General features: G+C 29.4%; 1 protein-coding gene and 1 pseudogene across 1 annotated transcript; both read right to left on the bottom strand.

The window, feature by feature from the left end:
* Positions 1-641: 641 nt before the first annotated feature.
* Positions 642-2,862, bottom strand: LOC111309893 (cytochrome P450 714B2-like). The gene is made up of 5 exons (XM_022908891.2): positions 2,568-2,862; positions 2,253-2,479; positions 1,681-1,919; positions 1,250-1,598; positions 642-1,067 (listed from the first exon to the last, which is right to left on the bottom strand). Exons 1-5 carry the CDS (start codon positions 2,860-2,862, stop codon positions 642-644), a joined length of 1,536 nt encoding a protein of 511 aa, XP_022764626.2.
* An 862-nt stretch (positions 2,863-3,724) lies between these two features.
* LOC111309892 (putative O-methyltransferase 3) lies at positions 3,725-5,353 on the bottom strand (annotated as a pseudogene).
* Positions 5,354-21,514: the final 16,161 nt, after the last annotated feature.

Below are 21,514 nucleotides of genomic sequence, written 5' to 3'. Positions count from 1 at the left end.
TATTTTTAATATTATAATTTGAATGATAATTTTAATTTATTATTATGTTATTATGATTGAAAGAATACGAGAACACAAACATTAATATATTTTAAGATTACAAGAAAATTAATATATGTTAAAATATAAAATAAAATATAAATATTTAAAAGAAAATGAAAAATTATATCAATTACACTTACAACCAAGGATAGCAATTATATAGTTTTATGAATAATAAATTTTGATATAATTGATTTTGTTAATTTTAATTTTTTATTAAAATTATCATTATAAACAAAATGTAATTGTAATAACAGTAACACATATAATTATGATAATAACACATATTAAGATATGTAAGGAAAAAATAAATACTTTTAAAAATTAAAACAAAATTTATACCGTAACAACGGTAAAGTTCTAGTCATTTTATTAAAATACAAATTAAGATTATATCAAATTAGCTTGAGTTAAATTAGATTATTAAAAATTATTAAATTATCTTAATATTAATTTTTTAAATAAATAAATTTAATTATACGTGTAGCATGCGTGTTTGAAAACTAATATACAACAATTACCAATAGTCTTATTAGTAAAATATTAAATTTTTAGTACAAGAATTGAAATCTTGATGACTTACGAAAAAGACAAATGCCTCAAACCCTTCTAACCAAGAGATCCACACCAAATTCAGGCTCAATAATTAAATTCATAATTGGAGAATGTCTATATTTTGGTGAGAGCGAGAAGGTGAAGTTCGAGTGTATAAGAGCAAGAAGTATCTTGAGTTCCGCCATGGCAAAGTGCTGCGCCAAACATGAACGAGGTCCGGTGCCAAATGGAATGTACAGATGAGGAAGCTGACATGCACCGTTGATTCCATTGACAAACCTTTCGGGGTTGAATTTATCGACATCAGATCCCCAAATATTGGGGTCTTTATAAAGTGTCATCAACATCACCCAAATACTAACTCCTTTTGGCACATGTATGCCCCCAACTTTCATGTCTTGAACTGCCTCCCGAGTCAGCATGCATCCAAGAGGGTAAAGGCGCAATGACTCATAGATCACCATTGTTAGCTGCCATATTTTTAAGTGATTATGAAGGTGTCAAACCAATTATAAAGGATAAAGCAGGATTATGCACATTTTGTCCATCAAAATAATCTTTTATTTAGGTGACAAATAATAAAAAAAATCCCAGGATCATGATCCTAAAACTGATATTTTTCACTATGTATATGCCCAAGAGTTTCACTTACTGTTTTCATCTTGTGCAGCATATCGAAGCTTGGCAATTGGTCTCCAAAAATTTCAAGAACCTCAGCACGAACTTTGTCTTGCCACTCTGGATATAAGGCCAACAACATCATGGTCCAACTTGCCGTCACGGCACCATTTTCATAGGCCGGGAAGCATATGTTCTTGCAGTTGTCCACGATAAAGTTGTCTATTGCATCATGGCTTAAATTGCTGCTCTTAGCTCCTTTAACGATCATTTGTAATATGTTCTTCTCTGATACTGATTTTTCTTTCACTTCATTCAAGATTAATGTGTGGACTTCTTTCTCTAATCTCCACATTTCTCTGTTGCTCTTGGTTGGGAGTGATCTAAATTTTACAAATTCAATCATCTCAATCAGTTTACGTAGACTTTCAGTGGCTAGGAGAAAACAAAGAAAAGGGGTCGAACCTCAGTCCAGATATCCCTTGCCAGATAACTTTCTTACATGCAATTTCTTGAAGTTCTCTGAGCTTTGAGAAAATCTCTTTATAATTGCTTCCAAAACATGCTCTCGAGATAACTTCTCCAGAGAAGTTTCTCAAATATTCATCAATCTTTATGTCAGCTACTCCACCTTCAGAGTCGATCTTATTATTCCATTCGTTTATTAGCGCGACTGCAGACTCTACCATTAGTTTCATCATACCCTACAGACCATGGATTATTGTATTTCAATGATAGGTTCAAGAACTACCAAGAAAATTGATATAAATCAGACGAAAGAGGATACAAATTTTTAATTATAGAACTTAAAATTGATTCCACGATGAACTCGGAGCTTGGTTCTGTAGGTTTATATACCACTCTTAAAAGGTGACACCTAATGGGTTTAGGGTTTAAATTTCATCGCCTGCAATCCTTTTTTGTTTAGACTGTGGCTTCTTTGTACCAAAAACAAATTGATTCCACAGTGATTATTATTGAAGACAAGCATTTAGGTTAAGAGATATGCAAAAAAATTTTCGACATTTCGAGCATACCTTGACCTTGTCCATGTAGAATTCAGGAGCCAGGACTTTCCTTTGATGTGCCCAAACTGCACCATTTGCATGTAGAATTCCCTCGCCATACAGCGGATCAAGCCCTTTTTTTTGATAGGAAGGCCTTCCCAAGTCAAAAGAACTGTATACAGTCATTTCTTTCACAACATCGGGGTGGCTCATATGCAAAACCTTTAAATTCCCCATGGAGAACATAAATGTTGGACCTGAAAAAATTGACATAAACATTTCAGAACCTTTAGAACTTTTTGAGCAGTCAGATTGTAATTGAAGGCTAAATTATAAAACTCATACCATATTGTTTTCTCCATTTATCAAGGAATGGTAAAACAATAGCAGAACAACTGTGGGTTATCGTTTGTTTTCCTTCTTGTACCAAATTTGACTCCTTGGATCCTGTCTTCCCCATTTCCAACATATTTCCAATCAAGAATGATGGAGGAGGACCTCGAATCCCTTGCTTTTGCAGCTTAGAACGGAGCCTTTCAGGCTTTAATACCAGTGAATCATACAGATGTATGAGCATGCCGATCAATCCAACTAACAGGATTGTTGATGTGATCTTCACGAGCATAAACACCAACTCCATGGCGTTTAACTCTGTTTCCCCTGCTTTCCAACAATGGTTAATCATAGCTTTCATCTCTGTTTTCTTCTGCTTTTCTCTATCGTTTTTTTCTTTTTTTTTTAATTTTCATCAAGATTGGTTCAGAACGCATACTATTTCTTACTTGTTTATTAAAAAATAATACAGTTTTTCTTACTTGTAATTGAAAATTATTTCTTCAGGTCGACGACGTAGTAGCTGATTATAATATCTATATGCAAATAGTCATCTGAATTAGTTAAGAACAAAAAGTATTAAAGTTATCGGGTTTTCTCTCTTTCCAAACAGCTCACCATCGATTTAGAATAATAGAGCGAAAAAAGTCAAAGCACTCTGTCTGGACTCGTTATCCACATGAAAGCTTAGCCTGGCTCCTCCTATTTCTTCTCCAGGTCTCCAGGGAAGCTATCAATTCGTAAAATCATCATGTGCTTTAAAATATGTTCTTTATGTGACAAGAATTAAACAAGATGATTTTAAGTGCAATTTGGTGCGATAAAAAAATTAATATGATTTAAAATTTTAACAAAAATCTTATATCAATTTAGTAAAATTAACGAAGTAAATATAAGTTGTGATAGGATATCTATATTTTATACATATTTTATATAAAATAAAAAAAAATAAATATATGAATTTAGAGATATTTGAGAACCAATTGGCATAGCCATTTTATTTAATAACATATTGAAAGGGAATGCTAGTACTAGTAATTAGCAACATCAACGATTTCAAAATGAATTTAAACAATAAATCTGATTAAAGTGGAGTGATGTTTTTATTTCATAAAAGATCATAGGATTAAGACAATAGAAGTGGGGATACAAGTATATAATAAAAAAAAAGCAACAACCCTATCAGGGATAAACCTCAAAGAGAGATCTTAAACCAAGTATAGGAGTAATTTTATAGTCACTAAAACCAGCAGCAAAAAACAGCTTAGCCCACTCTTCCTCCTTCTTCTCTCTTCCAGTGACTACCACCATCATCAGCCTGTCGAAGAGGAGCTGCGTTTCAATGGAGGCTTGATCATTCACTTTCTTATTCTCTATCAATACCATGTCTATTATAATCACCTTCCCTCTCACCTTGTCATGGCTTGAAATTGCCTCTTTTCATCGCTTTAGAATCGTCAGGCATTCTTCATCAGTCCAGTCGTGCACTATCCACTGTTTAATTATCATTAATAGCCTCATCAAAAGACGGTTCATTTCAAATTTACAAATTTACAAATTTTCTATTTCACTCTTCCGGCACCATTAAAAGAATTAGTCTATAAATAATTGTATGCAAACTTGGCCAAATAATTAATCTGTTAAGTACTAAACTTAATCTACCAATTTTTGTTATATTGGCAGTGGAAGGATTCGAATCTGAACCTGCTTTAATATATCAAAATACAACACAAATCAATCATTGAGCTAAATGTATGATTGTCAACTACATATTTGAAGTGAATTAGTTATATTTGCACCCTAATCTTTGAACTAATGTATGCAATTGAATTAGAACTTGGAGCTTAGTCTGAATAGTTTATCTAATTTCTTAGGAGTTGAATTTCAGCAAGGGTTCGAAGCCCGATGCTTGCTATTTTCTTACCCTTTCTCCTCTAAGGTTCGATATCTTTGTGTGGAAAAAATGTGTCCAATGCAATTTGTTGCAATTGGAGTTAACTTATTACAAGCAAAAATACCTAAGAAAGATATAATGAGAATAAAGTTAGTAAAAACCTTTAGTAAAACTGCGTCTGAAGCTGTAACAGCGTCAAACGTGTCTCCTCTAACATATTCAAATTTCCACGGCCTTCCAGACCAGCAACAACACGAGGAACATCAAACACAGTGCAATCCAAATGTGGAAATGCTTCAGCAATGGCCTTGGCTATGGTTCCTGTGCCACCTCCAACATCCACCAGGGATTTCAATCCCTTAAAAGCCCCCTTGTCAATCAGAACGCTAGTAACCAATCGAGCATCGCTAGCCATGGCCTCATTAAAAATATTGTAAAGCTTTGGGTCATGGCCACCATAGTCCCAAAATGTCCTCCCATGCGCGGTATCAAATGGGGTAGGATCATCATTTTGGAACCAGATGCCTAGAAAATGCCAAGGCTTTGTTAAAATGGGATCCAACATAGCTTTCAAAAACGGTGTTACACTCAAAGGATCTCCCTTGAGCAAGAGACAAGAAGCGTTGGTAAGAACATACCCATCTTCTTCGTCATTTTTGTCAAGCTTTTGATATGTAAAGAAGCCCGAGTGAACTAGAATGCGCATGAGCCCGTAGATGCTGCATGCTTTCGAAGTGTTGATCGTCGGCAGTGCAGCAACCAGCTCCGTAAGGGTCATGGGCTTGCCATGGTTTTGATTGATATCTGGAATGCCTAAATCAATTGCACATTTTAGAGACATGGAGTTTATGAACCTGAAAATGTAGCTCCATACGTGAGCTTGAGCTTGAAGCAGCTATGACCCAGCACTGCAATAAAATATGCTATTTATAGTCAATAGAGTAGTGGCACTACAAGAAAATAGAAGATTAGTGACAGTTTTGTAGCGGCGTTTCACTTACAAACACCATTAACTTTCGTGTTTTTATAAAACTTAAGGCGTTTATTATCAAACCGCCACTAAATATTCAAAAAGCGGCGTTGTTACTTATAAACGTCACCCGAGACTTGATATTAGCAGCGTTTATCGACTAAAATATCTTGAATAATTTTATCTTAAAATTTTGAGTGAATACTAAAGGTGTTTTTGGCAGAAAACGGCTTAAATAATCCAATTAAAAAAATTGATAGAGAATTATTAAAGGTGTTTTTGGCAGACAACGCCTTGAATAATCCTCTCATAAAAAAAGTATGTGATAATTGAAGGCATTTTTTGTCAAAAACGCCTTCAATGAATATCCTATCAAAATTTAAAGATCATACGGATGTTAACCATAAGGTGGTAGGTTTGATTCATTCCTTTAGCCTTTTTTGTGTTTTTGCAGGGATTATTTGTAATAGATTATTCTAGGCATTTTCTGGGTAAAAACGCCTTCACCAATCGATTTAAAAAATTTTGGAGAGAATATTGAAGGCGTTTTCGACAGAAAAACGCCCTTAATAATTCATAGGAAAAATATGAAACAGATTCTTGAAGGTGTCTTTGGTCGAAAATGCTTTCAATATTTCACACAATAAATTTTTAGGTGGGATTATTAAAGGTGATTTTTGTTAAAAATGCCTTCAATAATATTTTGTTAGGGATTATTCAAGGCGTTTTCTTGCTAAAAATGCCCTTAATAATCCATAGAAAAAATATGGAACGGATTCTTGAAGGTGTTTTTGGCCGAAAGCGCCTTCAATAATCCAATCAATAAATTTTTAGTTAGGATTATTGAAGGTGTTTTTGTCAAAAATGCCTTTAATAATCCATACAAAAAAGTTGGAACGGATTTTTAAAGGCGTTTTTGGCTCAAAACGCCTTTAATATGTCACACAATAAATTTTTAGGAGGGATTATTGAATGTGGTTTTTAGTGAAAAACACCTTTAATAACATTTTGTTAAGGATTATTCAAGGCATTTTCTTGCTAAAAATGCCTTTAGTAATCCCATAAAAAAAACTTTTTTGTTATTGTATATGTGAAGTTAGTTGTAGGTTTATGCCTAGAAAACATTTGCAATTAGTTGTAGATTTATATATCCAGAAAATATTTTGTTTATATATGTGATACTACGAATTACATTTTAAAATTTACATTGCGAATATTGTTGTATTTCAATAAATTGACAACACATCCAAAATTTGCCCTGATAATGTTGCTATATTAATATACTTTTCTCAAATAATTTTACTCAATAATATATTGAGTACACATAGTGTATTCATATAAAACAAATATATACCAATAATATTAAACCAATACCCCAATCTACAAACTTAAATTATCCATTCAACATGGCATGTTAAAAACATTATAACAATTTGTTTCTTATATATTTACATTCAACCAACAATGTCCAACCTCATGGTTTATCAATAAATAATAATACATACTAACACCTTTCTTTACAGACTTCATCCAGTTCCTCTATCGTGAAGCTTTCTTTACTCTCCCACTAAAAAAAATATCAATTTGTAAATGTTAATAAATGAGAACATAATTTAGCTTTTTATTTTTTTGAAGATATAACGAGTTTATGAAATTTATACTAACCTTGAATGGTGTGGTCATAAAATCATATAAAAGTATCTCCCGTATAAAATGAAAGACATAATATCCATATTCAGTATTTCCTGGTTGATAAGGTACCTGAAAATTAAATTAAGTGGGTTTAGGAAACATTTTATCCACACAAACTCGGCATAAAAGAATAAATTTCACATTTACCAGTAATGACACCCATTTTTTCTTTGCCTTCTTATCGAATACAGATATTACCCTAAATTGAAAAGAAAAAAATTACTTAATATATAAATAAAATTACTTATGAAGAAACAAAAGATATATAATATAATAAAGTGTAATACCTTTTTATAAAAGTTTAAATTTCGGGTTAGGCATCGCCATTGGATTAACTGAATTAAGTAAGTATGACGTTAAGGATTTGGTATCAATCACAATAAGCACCCAATGACGACTGTAAAATAATAACAATGATATACTCAGATTAAGCATCATATTAGATTCGGGTAAGGTTGAAATAATTACTTGTATGAATATAACTTAATGCGTATTATACGGGAGCAAATAATAATCGGGGGGTCTTTTCATGCATTCAATCACATAATTACCACGATAAGCAACTATACCATTCTGCTCACTAATGAAGTTGGGGTCAACGAATCTAAATCTGTTGGTCAATTGTCTCACATTGAGCTCTTTATATAGGAAGTTGCACGATAACAATTAACAATACTAGTTAATATTACACTGTAATATAGATTAATACATATTGAGTGTGCATATTTGTATTTATAATCTAACTTCATTTAAACAACAGTATCAATAGTTGATATTTCATCCAATTCATAAAATTCTTTCACCTCATCCACACTAATGTAAGAAAATGACGGTTTATCAAATAACCCTTCCTCAGACTCAATGGTTATGAAGTTTCCTTTGGATAAATGCTCGAGCGAATAATTAGATAACTCATCCATGATAGCTTGAGCAAGGGTCATACTCTGAGTTCCAACATCCTGTTATAATATTTAATGAAATATAAGTATTAAAACCAAATTAATAAATATAATAAACAAATTAATATTAAACTCATAAACAAAATCATACTTCACAGTTGGTAACGGAGGTTGGGTTTGCTACCTGACTTGCAATGGAAGCTTATCCTACGTGTATGATGCTATTTAACTGGCCTACAAGCATGCTATGTTACATTGCTACCAACATGGCCTCCAAAGTAGCAAGTATTTGTGGTTGCTCATTGAGACGTTGCTCTTGATCATCAAGTCATTGCTGTTGTTGCTCAATGATTGCTTTATATTGTGCATTTATCATTTGTGGGGTTTTGGGTTGATTACTAAAAAACTTTGATGGCAACACAAATTTACCAACCACACAAACTCGACCAGGCCTTTCTTTAGCATCTAATGCTAAAGATAATGGATCTTCGCCATATTGGGTTGCTAGTTCACCAAATGTAACTTTGGCAGCATAATCATCCTAAAAGACAATAATAAGATGGGCTGTAACAACAAATCTATACAAGCTAGTATAGAGTCATGCATACAACCATAATGCCAATTATACATGATATTAAACAAGTAGTTATACATATAATCTTTTTAGCCATTTCTTTAGTTACTTAATCTGCAAAGGATCTATCCTTTCGTAGATGTCCTTGATTTCAGATATCCTATCTGGAAATTTTAGTGCCAAAGCTCGTTGATTCCTATTAAATCACCATAATATAAGAATCATAATGTATGAAATGAATGTTCATAAATATTCATTAATGAGTATAAGACAAGTGTGTAAACACTTACAAGCTCATACTTTACAATTGCATATCCTTTTTTCACTGTCCAATGGTGATATAGTTATTTGGCCTGAATGTTCCATTGGTTTTCTTTGATTTTTTACAAAAGAAAGAAATTACATTAATCACATATGAAGATATCGAATATATTGCATAAAATCTTATAAATAATTTTTTTGGTAATGGGTTTGCATACTGAGAAATCTTCTGATAGTTGATCTCGAACAAAATTTGTCCAATCTTCAGCACTTATTACATCTGCATATGACGTAGGTGGAATGGCCAATACATCACCTTGATCAGCCAGTAGTAAAATATATTGGGTTGTCAATTTACTTTTAAAGTCTCTGAATGCTTTCCTAGCAGATTGTAACACAATATTTTTACAGTCAATTGGGATATCAAACCGTTCCTAAATAATTTAACACAATTAGTATGAACACATTAAATTTCAATTAAATGATCATTTAACAAATTTTACAAAATAGTTGAATAAACATACCATAATTGATTGCCATATACCATCATTTAGATCATCAGGAACTCATCGCCAATTTTTGTACGTAATTGAAATCCTACTACGGATAACGGCACCAATATGAATAGCCAACTTGGTAGCATTTTCAGACATAGATTGCTCACTTTGATTGAAGTCAACGTGAATTTTTATGTCACTCACTTTAATTTATTTATTTCGTCCCCTTTCTTTTCTTTTTTGGCTTACAAGTGTATCTTGTGCATGTTCAATAGAAGAAGAATTATGTTGTTTGGAGTCCATAATACTATGATTTTGATCATAATTATATGAAATACACCAAAATGATTGTCTAAATTTAACATTATATGTAATTAAATACAACCAATACTATACTACGTACAAAAACACCATTCAGCAAACTAATCAGCAATGTGTTCAAAAACACCCTTCAGCAAATCATTCAGAAACATCATTTAGCAAACTATTCAGTATACGATTCAGCACACCAATATCATACAATACCATTCAGCAAAATAATATCACACAATACCATTTAGCAAACCACAATATTTAAAGAAAATTACACAGAAATAGCATACATGCAATGAAAGGTGCTTGGATGACTATGGTTATAGTGAAATGAATAAAAATATATATGCATATGTAAATAGTAAAAAGCAAAAAAAATACCTCTATCGAATAATATAAATAATACAGTAAACAAAAAAAAAGACATATCGATAAACAAAGAGGTGCGCACCGTTGATTTGTTGAAGGTCAGTGGCGAAAATAAAGATAAAGAAACCAAAAGTCTGTTAGAAATGTTTATGGGTTTGGTTTGGTTAAGTAATATAGCTTTTAATCATTCTCTATATTAGCAGTTTGTGATTTCGATGTTCAAGACAGGGAAATGAATATAAAAATTATAAGTGAAGGCATTTTTTTAGAAAAAATACCTTCAATAATCCCTTTAAAATTTTAGTTGGAGACTATTGAAGGCGGTTTTTACTAAAAGATGCCTTTAATAATCTTAAAAAAATTTTCAAAACACCTTCAATAATTCTATACAAAAATTGTTGAAGGCATATTCAACAAAAAAAGCCTTCAATAAATTTCTTCAAAAATTAGAACGAATTAGTGAAGGCATTTTTTTTGGAATAGATGCCTTCACTAACCGTCTTAAAATGTTAGTAGTGGAATATTGAAGGCATTTTTCACTAGCAGAGGCCTTTAATAATCCCAAATAATTTTTAAAAAGAAATTATTGAAAGCGTTTGTTTTCAAAAAATGTCTTCAATAATTATGTACAAAAATTATTGAAAGCGTGTTCAGCAAAAAACACATTCAATAATTTCCTTCAAAAATTAGAACGAATTAGTGAATGCATTTTTCTGGAATAAACGCCTTTACTAACCATCTTACAATTTTAGTAGTGGAATATTAAAGGTATTTTTCACTGGAAGACGCCTTTAGTAATCACAAACAAAATTTAAAAGAAAATTATTGAAAGCATTTGTTCTAAAAAAATACCTTCAATAATTCTGTACAAAAATTATTGAAGGTATTTTTTTGGAATAAATGCCTTCACTAACTGCCTTATAATTTTAGTAGTGGAATATTGAATCTGTTTTTCACTAGAAGACGTCTTCAATAATCCCAAACAATTTTTAAAAGAAAATTATTGAAGGTATTTATTCTAAAAAAAAATACCTTCAATAATTCTATACAAAAATTATTGAAGGCGTATTTAGCAAAAAATGCCTTCAATAAATTTTTTCAAAACTTAGAACAAATTAGTGAATGCATTTTTCTAGAATAAACGACTTTACTAACCATCTTACAATTTTAGTAGTGGAATATTGAAGGTATTTTTCACTATAAGATGCCTTTAATAATCCTATATAATTTTAAAAATAAAATTATTGAAGGCGTATACAACAAAAAATGCCTTCAATAAATTTTTTCAAAAATTAGAATGAATTAGTGAAGGTATTTTTCTCGAATAAACGCCTTCACTAACCATCTTACAATTTTAGTAGTTGAATATTAAAGGTATTTTCACTGAAAGACGCCTTTAATAATCGTAAATAAATTTTAAAAAGAAATTATTGAAGGTGTTTGTTCTAAAAAAATGCCTTCAATAATTCTATACAAAAATTATTAAAGGTGTATTTAGAATAAAATGCTTTCAATAATTTTCTTCAAAAATTAGGACGAATTAGTAAAGGCATTTTTCTGGAATAAATGCCTTCACTAACCATTTTTAAATGTTAGTAACGGAATATTGGAGGTGTTTTTCACTGAAAAACACCTTTAATAATCCTAAACAAATTTTTAAAAAAAATTATTGAAGCCGTTTGTTCTAAAAAAACACCTTGAATAATTTCCTTCAAAAATTAGAAAGAATTAGTGAATGCATTTTTTTGGAATAAGTGCTTTCACTAACAGTCTTAAAATGTTAGTAGTGGAATATTAAAGGTATTTTTTACTGGAACACACCTTTACTAATCTCAAATAATTTTTAAAGGAAATTATTAAAGGCATTTGTTCTAAAAAAATGCCTTCAATAATTTCTTCTTAGAAATTGGAATGAATTATTGAAGGTGTTTTTAGTAGAAAATCACCTTTACTGACATTCACTGATAAAAGTGAGGGAATTATTGAAGGCATATTATGCAAAAAATACCTTCAATAAATATACCATAAAAATTAGATGAAATTAGTTAAGGTGTTTTTGGAGCGTAAATGCCTTTAATAATCGCTTAAAATTTTACTACGACTTTATTGAAGGCACTTATAATATATTCAAAAAACATTTAGAAGGAAATTATTAAAGGCAATTTTCTTAGTAAACGCCTTCAATAATCCTATCCAATTAAATTGTCCTCAAACTTAGTGCATTCAATCACCAACTTCAAGCTTCATCTTCATTATTCTACTCTTTCTCTTTCCAGACCAACTACAATTTACATTCCCTTTCCTTCAGCTTTTAGTATTTGAGCTTTGTCTTTTAAAACCTTATTTCAACTATTCATTAGTTATTTACTTTAGCTTTTACTTCATTCTACTATTCCTTCAGCTTTTGCTATTCGTGATATTTTTTTTGGTTTAAATAATTTTCTCTAAATCCCACCTTTCTCAAATACCCATTTGGAACCCATCATCCACTTCCCTTTCCCTTTCATTTTTTTCTTTTTTTGGGTTTCCTCTATGCCTATTTTACTGTATTTCAACCCCAACTACAAATGCTCTAGGATATTATCTATGTTAGTAGCAAAGTTTTAACATTCATAATATCAAGTAGCTAATAAAATACTTCACAATAAGGAGTTCTAGTCTTTTGTAAGTACTAGTCATGTTATTATCTTTTGTTTGAAATATAGTAAACTTAAGTATTTTACATTTTCGTTTTCATATAAATTATTTATATACATTTGGTATGATAATGTAGCAACTACTAAATGGATAAGAGTTGGATGCAAAAGTTAAGATTAAGTCAAGAGTACAGAGATGAAGTGAAAAATTTTCTTAATTTTGCATTTGAGAATACCAGTGAAGATAATATGATATTATGCCCATGTGTGAAGTGTGCTAATTCGATTGACAAATGCGTGAAGTTGTTTTCAAACATTTAATTTGTATTGAATTTATCTTGGGATATGTTAATTAGTATTTTCATGAAAAGTTTGTACTGTCAAAGTTTTTCACTATAGTTCCTTTAACTTCAAGGGCTCCTCAACACCAATATGATCCTTTTATAGCAGATGACATTGAAGGCATGTTACGAGATGCTTTTAAAATTTACAACCAATATTTTCATAATTCGTCTTCTTAAAATGATGGATTTAATAAGTGCAATGTTGAAATGAATGAATTTGGTGAACCTGGGATAGATGTAGGTAACCAATAACTTAGAGGAGAAGCATCAAAATTTTATAGGTTGCTTGAGGATATGAGTTAAGAACTTTATGAAGGATCGAAGCATTTAAGGTTATCTTTCTATGCTCATCTTTTTCACTTAAAAATGCTTATGTGGATGGATGAAAAACTCTCTGACTTTATTATTAGATTTTATGAAAGAAATGTTTTTTTTTGCAAAAATTTTTGAATATTGCAAGGAATCGAAGAAGATGATCAAGGATTTGGGTCTCAAATATGATAAAATTCATAATTGCCCTAATGATTACATGTTGTATTAGGGTGATTGAAAAAATCAAGAATTTTATCATTTGTAAGGTATTTCTCGTTAGGTGGATAAAAATCTTGATGAAAGGTTGAATGAAGATGGTGATGAGGTTTATATTAAAAGGAAGCCTGCTAAGGTTTTACGCTATTTTCCATTAATACCAGGATTTCAATGACTCTTCATGTCTTCTAAAACTGTAAATTCAATAAGGTGGCATCATGAGAAGTAGATGGATGATGGATCATTGAGGCATCTTGCAGATTCTTTGGCATGGAGATCATTTCATTCTAGGTTTCCAGACTTTGCATCTAATACTTGAAATGTTATGCTTGGACTAGCATTTGATGGATTTAATTTATTTAAAATGATGAGTACTTCTTATAGTACTTGACCAGTTGTATTGATTCCTTACAATTTGCCATCATGGATTGCTATAAAGCAACAGTCATTTATATTGTCTATAATAATTCTCAAGGAAAAAGGTCTGAGTAATGATAGACATTTACTTACAACTTCTTATTAAAGAGTTGAAGAATTATGGGAAGGAGTTAAGACCTATGATGCATAAAAAAAAGAGAACTTCAATATGTGTGCTACTTTATTATGAACTATCAATGATTTTTTTGCTTATGCAAATTTATCTGGTTGGAGTACAAAAGGTCATTATGGTTGTCCATGTTGTGCTGCACAAACATGTTCAAAATGGTTACCGAATGGTAGGAATTTCTGTTATACGAGACATCATCAATGGTTAGATGATAATCATTCATTTAGATTTCAAAAACATCTCTTTGATGGAACTGAAGAGTTAAAGAGATCACCTTTACTAATTAGTGGGTCTAATATCTTTTCAAAGTTAAAATATATCAATTTCACTTATGAAAAAATAACTCTATTAAGAAAAAGAGTGAGGGACATCTTTGAAGGTGTCTGGCCTCATATTACGCAAGTTGGTGATACTAATACTCAAGTTGGTGATCTAGATGTTCAAAGTGACAAAGAGGACGATGAAGAAGATGACTCCAATGAGTTTAAGTTGTGGAAAAAAAATCTTTTTTAAGTTGCCTTATTGGGAATATAATTTATTACGCCATAACCTTGATTTGATGCACATAGAGAAGAATGTTTGTGAAAATTTTATCGGGACAATTCTTAATGTGAATAAAAGATCAAAGGATGTCTTAAAGAGTCGGTTTGACCTAGTTGATATGGGGATTCACCCTGACTTTCATCTGAAGTTACTTCATAATGGCAAATATCAATTGTTTCCTGCCTGTTTTGGGATTTCTAAAGCTGAAAAAGATGTGTTTTGTAAGGTTTTGAAAAATGTCAAAGTTTCGAATGGCTATGCGTCAAATATATCAAGATGTGTGAATCTGAAAGGGTAAAAACTTTCTTCATTGAGGTCACATGATTATCACATTTTGATGCAAGACTTATTTTTAATTGCTTTACATTCATCAATGTCAAAGTAAGTCACTTCTATGGTGATTAAATTGAGTAACATATTTAAATCTCTATGTGAGAAATGTATGAATGTGAAAGAGCTTAACAAACTTCAAGATCGAGCCACGATTACTTTATGCCATTTAGAGTAGAATTTTCCTTCAACTTTTTCACTATTATGATGCTTTTGGTTATCCACCTTCCATATGAAGCAAAAGTCGGTGGGTCAATTTATTATAGATGGATGTATTCTATCGAAAGGTATTATTTGTTAATGGATTGATTAGGTTGTTATAGATGATCATGCCACTCTAATTAAAAAGATATATGACTAATGTTTTATGCGATAAGTTTTTGGAGAGGTTAAAGTCTTATTGTCGTAACAAACGCTATCCGAAAGGTTATATTACTGAAGGATATTTAGCAAAAGAGCGTATGACATTTTATCTCGTTATTTAAAAGATGTTAAAATGAGATTTAATAGACGATCGAGAAATGTTGGTATGCAATATACTGACTTTGCCTACAGTTATCCTTTTGGAAGTTTTGGACAACCAATAGGCAAAGCTGAAATGGTGGAGTTAGATGATAAATCTTAAGCACAAGCACATGAATATGTTCTTTTTCATCATGACTCAATTGACTGATTTCGCACATAATTTTTTAGCAAGGAAATTATTCATTCCATTAAGCATAATTTATTGTATTTTTTTAATTGTTAATACTTTATCATGATGCTTTGTAGTGAGTATAGAAAAAATTTGAGAGCTCTTGTACATTATCAATGATCAAACCCTCGAGAGCTTGATAAGTTGTTCGCTGAAAACTTTCATGAATGGTTAGGAGCAACTGTAAGTAATACCATACTTCCCATTATGAGAAATCTACATAGAATGCTTATGGTATAACTAACATTAATAACATATATATATTTATTCCATTTTTATAGGTTTGGAATGGAAGGCTTATTAGTGAAAAGGTTAAGTGTCTTTCACAAGGTCCGAACAAGATTGTGAAATGATACAAAGGTTTCATCATCAATGGATTTAGATTTCACACGAAATCCCATGGGAGATTTAAAAGTATACAAAATTTAGGAGTTGTTGTTACTTCATCAACTACTAGCTATGCTAGTGCTAGGGACACAAACCCTTTAGAGGGAAATGTTGACTATTATAGCATGATTAATAACATCATTAGGTTGGATTATTATGGCAAGTGGAAAGTTGTTTTATTTCGGTGTGATTGGGTTGATGTGAATATTGCGAGGGGTATTAAGAAAGATCAGTATGGATTTACACTTGTGAATGTTTCTCGATTAATTCACACTAGACAACAACTCATCGATGAACCTTTTATTTTTTCATCTCAAGTCAAACAAGTTTTTTATTCTGAAAATCCCAAAGAATTAGGTTGGTTTGTTGTTTTCTGAAACACAACTAGAGACTTATTTGATATCTCTGGTAAGAGTAGGAACATGCGACACAAAGAAGAAAGTTTTGATAATTAGGTAAGTTAAATTTAAACCTATATAAGTGTGTAAAAAGTAAAGATAAAATATCGAAAGATGATGCCAAAGTATTGAAAGGTAAACAAAAAATACTTGAAAAATTAAGATAAATGTAATAGCATATTGACTGTAGTTCTTAAAAATTATTTTATATTATTTTAACTCATATTTATACAATCAAATTTAATCCTAATTATTTGCTGGCTAAAATTGTTACTATCCTCTTCCTTGCCTTCTCAATCAAAGAAAACAACCCACGAGCTACTCTCCACTCCATGCAACTGCTAGTTAAATTTTAGCTATAACCATTTCTGAATCTTATACCTTTAAGCCAAAATACTTTAGCTAGAAACTTATAATGGTCCCAGATAAGATTAAAATATCTTTGTCATTTACTAAATTTTCTTTAGCATAATCCCACTTGGCAATGTGTTAGGATATCAATAAATTAACCGTATTGAATTTTTCTTAATCCCTTGATTATGGTCTTATCTAAATCAAATTTCTAAATTATCTCAAAGCACTAATTACTTATAACTAACCAAGTTTGTCACTTTATTAGATTTTATCTACTAAGGCCTAACTTAGTATTGTTGTTAAAAGTAGCTTTTGAGTTCAAAAGTTGTTTTCAACCCAACCTCAATGCTAAACAATAAAAAAAAATGACTTTTTAGTTTAAAATTTTGATTTTGCAACCTAATCCAAAATACTACTTAAAATGTTTTTTGCTGTGAAAAAAGAACTTTTGAGGATAAAAAATCACTATATTATCCTATATTTTTTAATATTTTATTATTTTATGCATTTTTTATAGATATTTTAATTACTTTCAACACTTTTTGACAATAATACTAAACACTTTACATTTTTAACTACACTTTTCTTATCACACTTTCTAAATCTAATTTTCAAACCCAAACTGTTTTTAACTGCAACAACAACACTAAATTAGCAATAAAACTAGCCATTATAGAATGCCTGTCACATTAATGAAAATTATGGATATCTATATATCTATATATGTATATATTAATATGACAAATTCATTGATATGTTATTGTCTAATAGATTTTATCTATAATTGATCTGATCTAAAACTCATATTTAAAGAGTAACTATGCAAAACATAAACATATTAGTTGAAGGATTATATTAACTAGGAATTCATTTTATATTTTACATGTTTTATTGTAATTGTTACATATATTTACGTTATTTTAGATTATTTAGGTTATTTCATAATTTAGCTTTTTGACTACTTTTCAAATATTAGGGTTTTTTTGTTTTTTGGTTATTATTAGTATCTTGCAAGATTTTGGGTTTAGTTATAAATACTTATGTTACTTTAGTTTTAATTAGGTTTTTAATATTAAATGTTTGAGTTATTTTGGTATTGAGATTTCCCCTTTATTAATTTTGTCTATTTTTTTCTTAAGATTTTTGTTTCTCCCTTGATCAATTTTGTTTGTTTCTTTCTAATTCCTTCAAGCAAGATGGGTTAAGTGCGAAATGCATTGGGTGTGTTGCGTGATTGCAACATGCTTTTAAAGCTAAAGGTGAAGTTGTATAAAACAATTATAAGGCCTACATTGCTATATAGAATTGAGTGTTATGCTGTTAAGAAATAATATGAGAAGAAAATGAGTGTAACTAAGATAAGGATACTTAGATGGATGTGTAGTAAGACTTGAGAGACAAAATTAAAAATAAAAAAATTATGGATATTCCAAATTGAGAAAAAAAATGAAATAGGGTCATTTGAGATGATTTAAATATATAAAATGTAGGCCTATATGTGCACTAGTTAAGAGAAAGAAGTTTCTAGATTTAGGAGAGACCAAAACTTCTAAAGATAGACCACAAAAGACATAGATGCAAGTATTAAAAAATGATATGATTGTTAAGAAAGTAGATTAAAATGTGGTTGTTGACAAAAATGAGTGATACAAGAAGATTCAAAACTACGACCTAACATGATTCCCTTTATTGGCCTTTAATACAACAAATTCCAGAGCTATGAAATATAAGGCTTAATTTGTTGTTATTGTTATTATTGCTTTTATTTATTTATGAAATTTTCCCTTTATTTTGATATTTTACTATTTTCTCTGCTCATTAAAAATCACAAACCTTTTATTTTAAAGATCACTTTTGAGCTTCCATGGTATCACCTAATTAAAGAAATCATGTACATTTTTGTGGAAAAAGATGTCAATGGATAGGACTTGGACATATACAACATTCTCAATTCTTATCCTTAGTTTTTTATATTATACACATTCTCGTACTTATATCTAACAGGTATTTCAAATTCATTTCTATTCTCATCTCCATCAATAATTCCCATACCCGTGAAATTTTAAAAAAATAAAAAATAAAAAAAAAATTAGTTTTTTTATTTTTATCTTCCACATTTAAATAATTTTTTTATAAATATGTATTTTTTAAGCACAACTATATTAATTTTAATAAATCTAAAATAAATTTTATACTATTAAATATATATAAATATATAGGGTACGATTATGAGTAAAGAATAGATACTATATTATTCATTTTCGTACCTACATCTAATAAAAAATTTAAAATTATACTCATTACTATTCTAATTTTTAAAATTTAATACCCATCTATATTAAGATAAAAAATAAAATTTTTCATCATGTTGGGATAAAATTAATATTCTTACTTATAAAACCACGTGTTTAATGTTACAAAGCTATAATTTCGTCCTCATAATTTCACACTTGAAAGAAATAAAAGGAGAGAGAGAGAAAACTTTTCACATGTTTCTCAAGGTCGACCGAGAAGACCCTTATCAATGGTGTCACATGTTTCTAAAGACAGAAAACTTTATTAAATTATTATTATTTTAACTAAAAATAGATAACTGCATAATAAATAAAAATAAATATTATATTATTTAATATTTTATTATTTTTAATTATTTTAAAATTTATATTTATTATAAAAATAAGTTAATATTTTAATTATTTATTAATTTTATAAATGTTAAATAATTTAAAATTTTAATTATCTAATATCTTTAATGATTGTTTTTCTCTTTTCACTATAATTCACCTCACCGTAACTATTGATTTTGCATCTAAACAAATATCCATCACCCTTAATTTTAATTTCATCGTTATCATAATTAATTTTATTTATACCAATATTTTTAATTTAACGCCAATCCAAATAAAGCCTAAGTATTCATGAGTTGAATAAGAATTTTTCAAATTAAATTCAAATTAGTCCAACTAAAATGTCATTTTATTAAAAGTTATTTTTATTTAATTTAACTTTAAAATATTTAAAAATATTCAAATATCAACATAAATAAATTTAAATATTTAATAATATTTTAAAAGTTGGATAATAACAACGCCAAATGGACGGAGGAATCAGTCTTTGCTAAATTTTGAAGGTATCAACCAGTAATAGCGCAGATCTGAATGTATAATTTTGTCTTATAAATAATTTACCTTGAACTATAAAAATGGAAAAACTGGGGCTTCAATCAGACTATGTGCCATGCTTACTTTTTTTTTTTAGCATTTTTACAAACGAAGTCAAAATTCAAAAGAAATAGAGAAGAGAAATTTCACAAGTATGGAAAATCAAGTATTAATTTTTTTTAAGTTCCTAGAACCATTTAGTTTAAATCTATTATTTTTTAATTCCTTTTCCATAAAATCCTCATATACAATTGTTAATTTTTCTTTTTATAAAAGTTTAACATTTACAATATTATATTATATTTAATTAATTAATTAAAATTTGAAATAATGTAGACTCTATCAAAATATTATATGAAATTTATATTTATAAGTGACAAATCCTTACATTTTTTTATTATTAAATAATTTTAAAATTATAATAAATATAATTATAGGTCAGATGTCTCCTTTCTTATCTTACTCACGTTGTCATGTTACTTGGAAAACGTTTTGATTCCATTCGGTGTGTCGCACACTTCATGATTTATTACATCATACCACTTTTGATTTATGATTTAATATATCTTACCACTTTGGTTTGTTATGGAATAGCCCATTCGTTACTTAAACAGTAAATTGGAACTAAAATGTCAATACATTTGAGTCATAATTAATAGGCCAAAATGATTTTGTTTAACAAAGGAGTTGACCAGAAATCCTAACAAATGGCTATTAAATTATCATTATGCCTCAACTCTACATGTGACAACCTGAATTAATCCACCAAACGAATACGATATAGTATATCTTCTTTTTCTTTGTTTTTTTTTTTATAGTTTTATTGTTATTCTATTGAAAGATCATTGACTTGTTTCTCTCAACTTGTTATTGCCCTAGTCTTCTCTTCCCCTTATGCCCTTCTTTTTCCTTTTTAACAACTCTTTGATTTGAACCCAAAATTAAATAAGATCTTAACAAATTAAAATTTATCTGCAAATACTATTATGTATTCAGGACATTTAGCAGAGAAATCGGCAATTACAACTAGATCGTTGACTTTGTTTCTTTCAACTTGTTATTGCCCCAGTCTTCTCTTCCCCATATGCCCTCCTTTTTCCTTCTTAACAAAACTCTTTGATTTTAGCAAAGAACTATATAAGATCTTAAGAAACTAAATTTTTGTGCATATCCTATTATGTATTCAAGACATTTAGCAAAGAAATCAGCAATTAGAATTAGATCACTTAATGGTTTACGAGAAAATATTATACGAAATAGTTGTTACATTAGCATATGTCATTTTCATCCATATTATAACATATAATCACATTATTAAAAAAAGTAAATCATTTATAACACATCATGAGATAATTAAATGGTAAATATTTATTCAATACATTCATTAATAATTTTATAATAAATAATTAATTTTTTTAATAATGTGTCAATCTCAAAATTATGAGATAGAAGGTTTAGTTTATTATTATTGTATTTTTTTTAACAATGTGATTATGTTATATAATTTAAATGAAAATGATATATGCTAATATGATGTAACTATTTCATACAATCATTTTTTATAATTTA

Source organism: Durio zibethinus, chromosome 19 (assembly GCF_047325235.1).
Source record: "Durio zibethinus cultivar Kanyao isolate XHJ-2024 chromosome 19, ASM4732523v1, whole genome shotgun sequence".
Classification (NCBI taxonomy): domain Eukaryota; kingdom Viridiplantae; phylum Streptophyta; class Magnoliopsida; order Malvales; family Malvaceae; genus Durio; species Durio zibethinus.
Note: the sequence above shows the minus strand (reverse complement) of the source record. Positions and strands in the feature narration are given on the sequence as shown.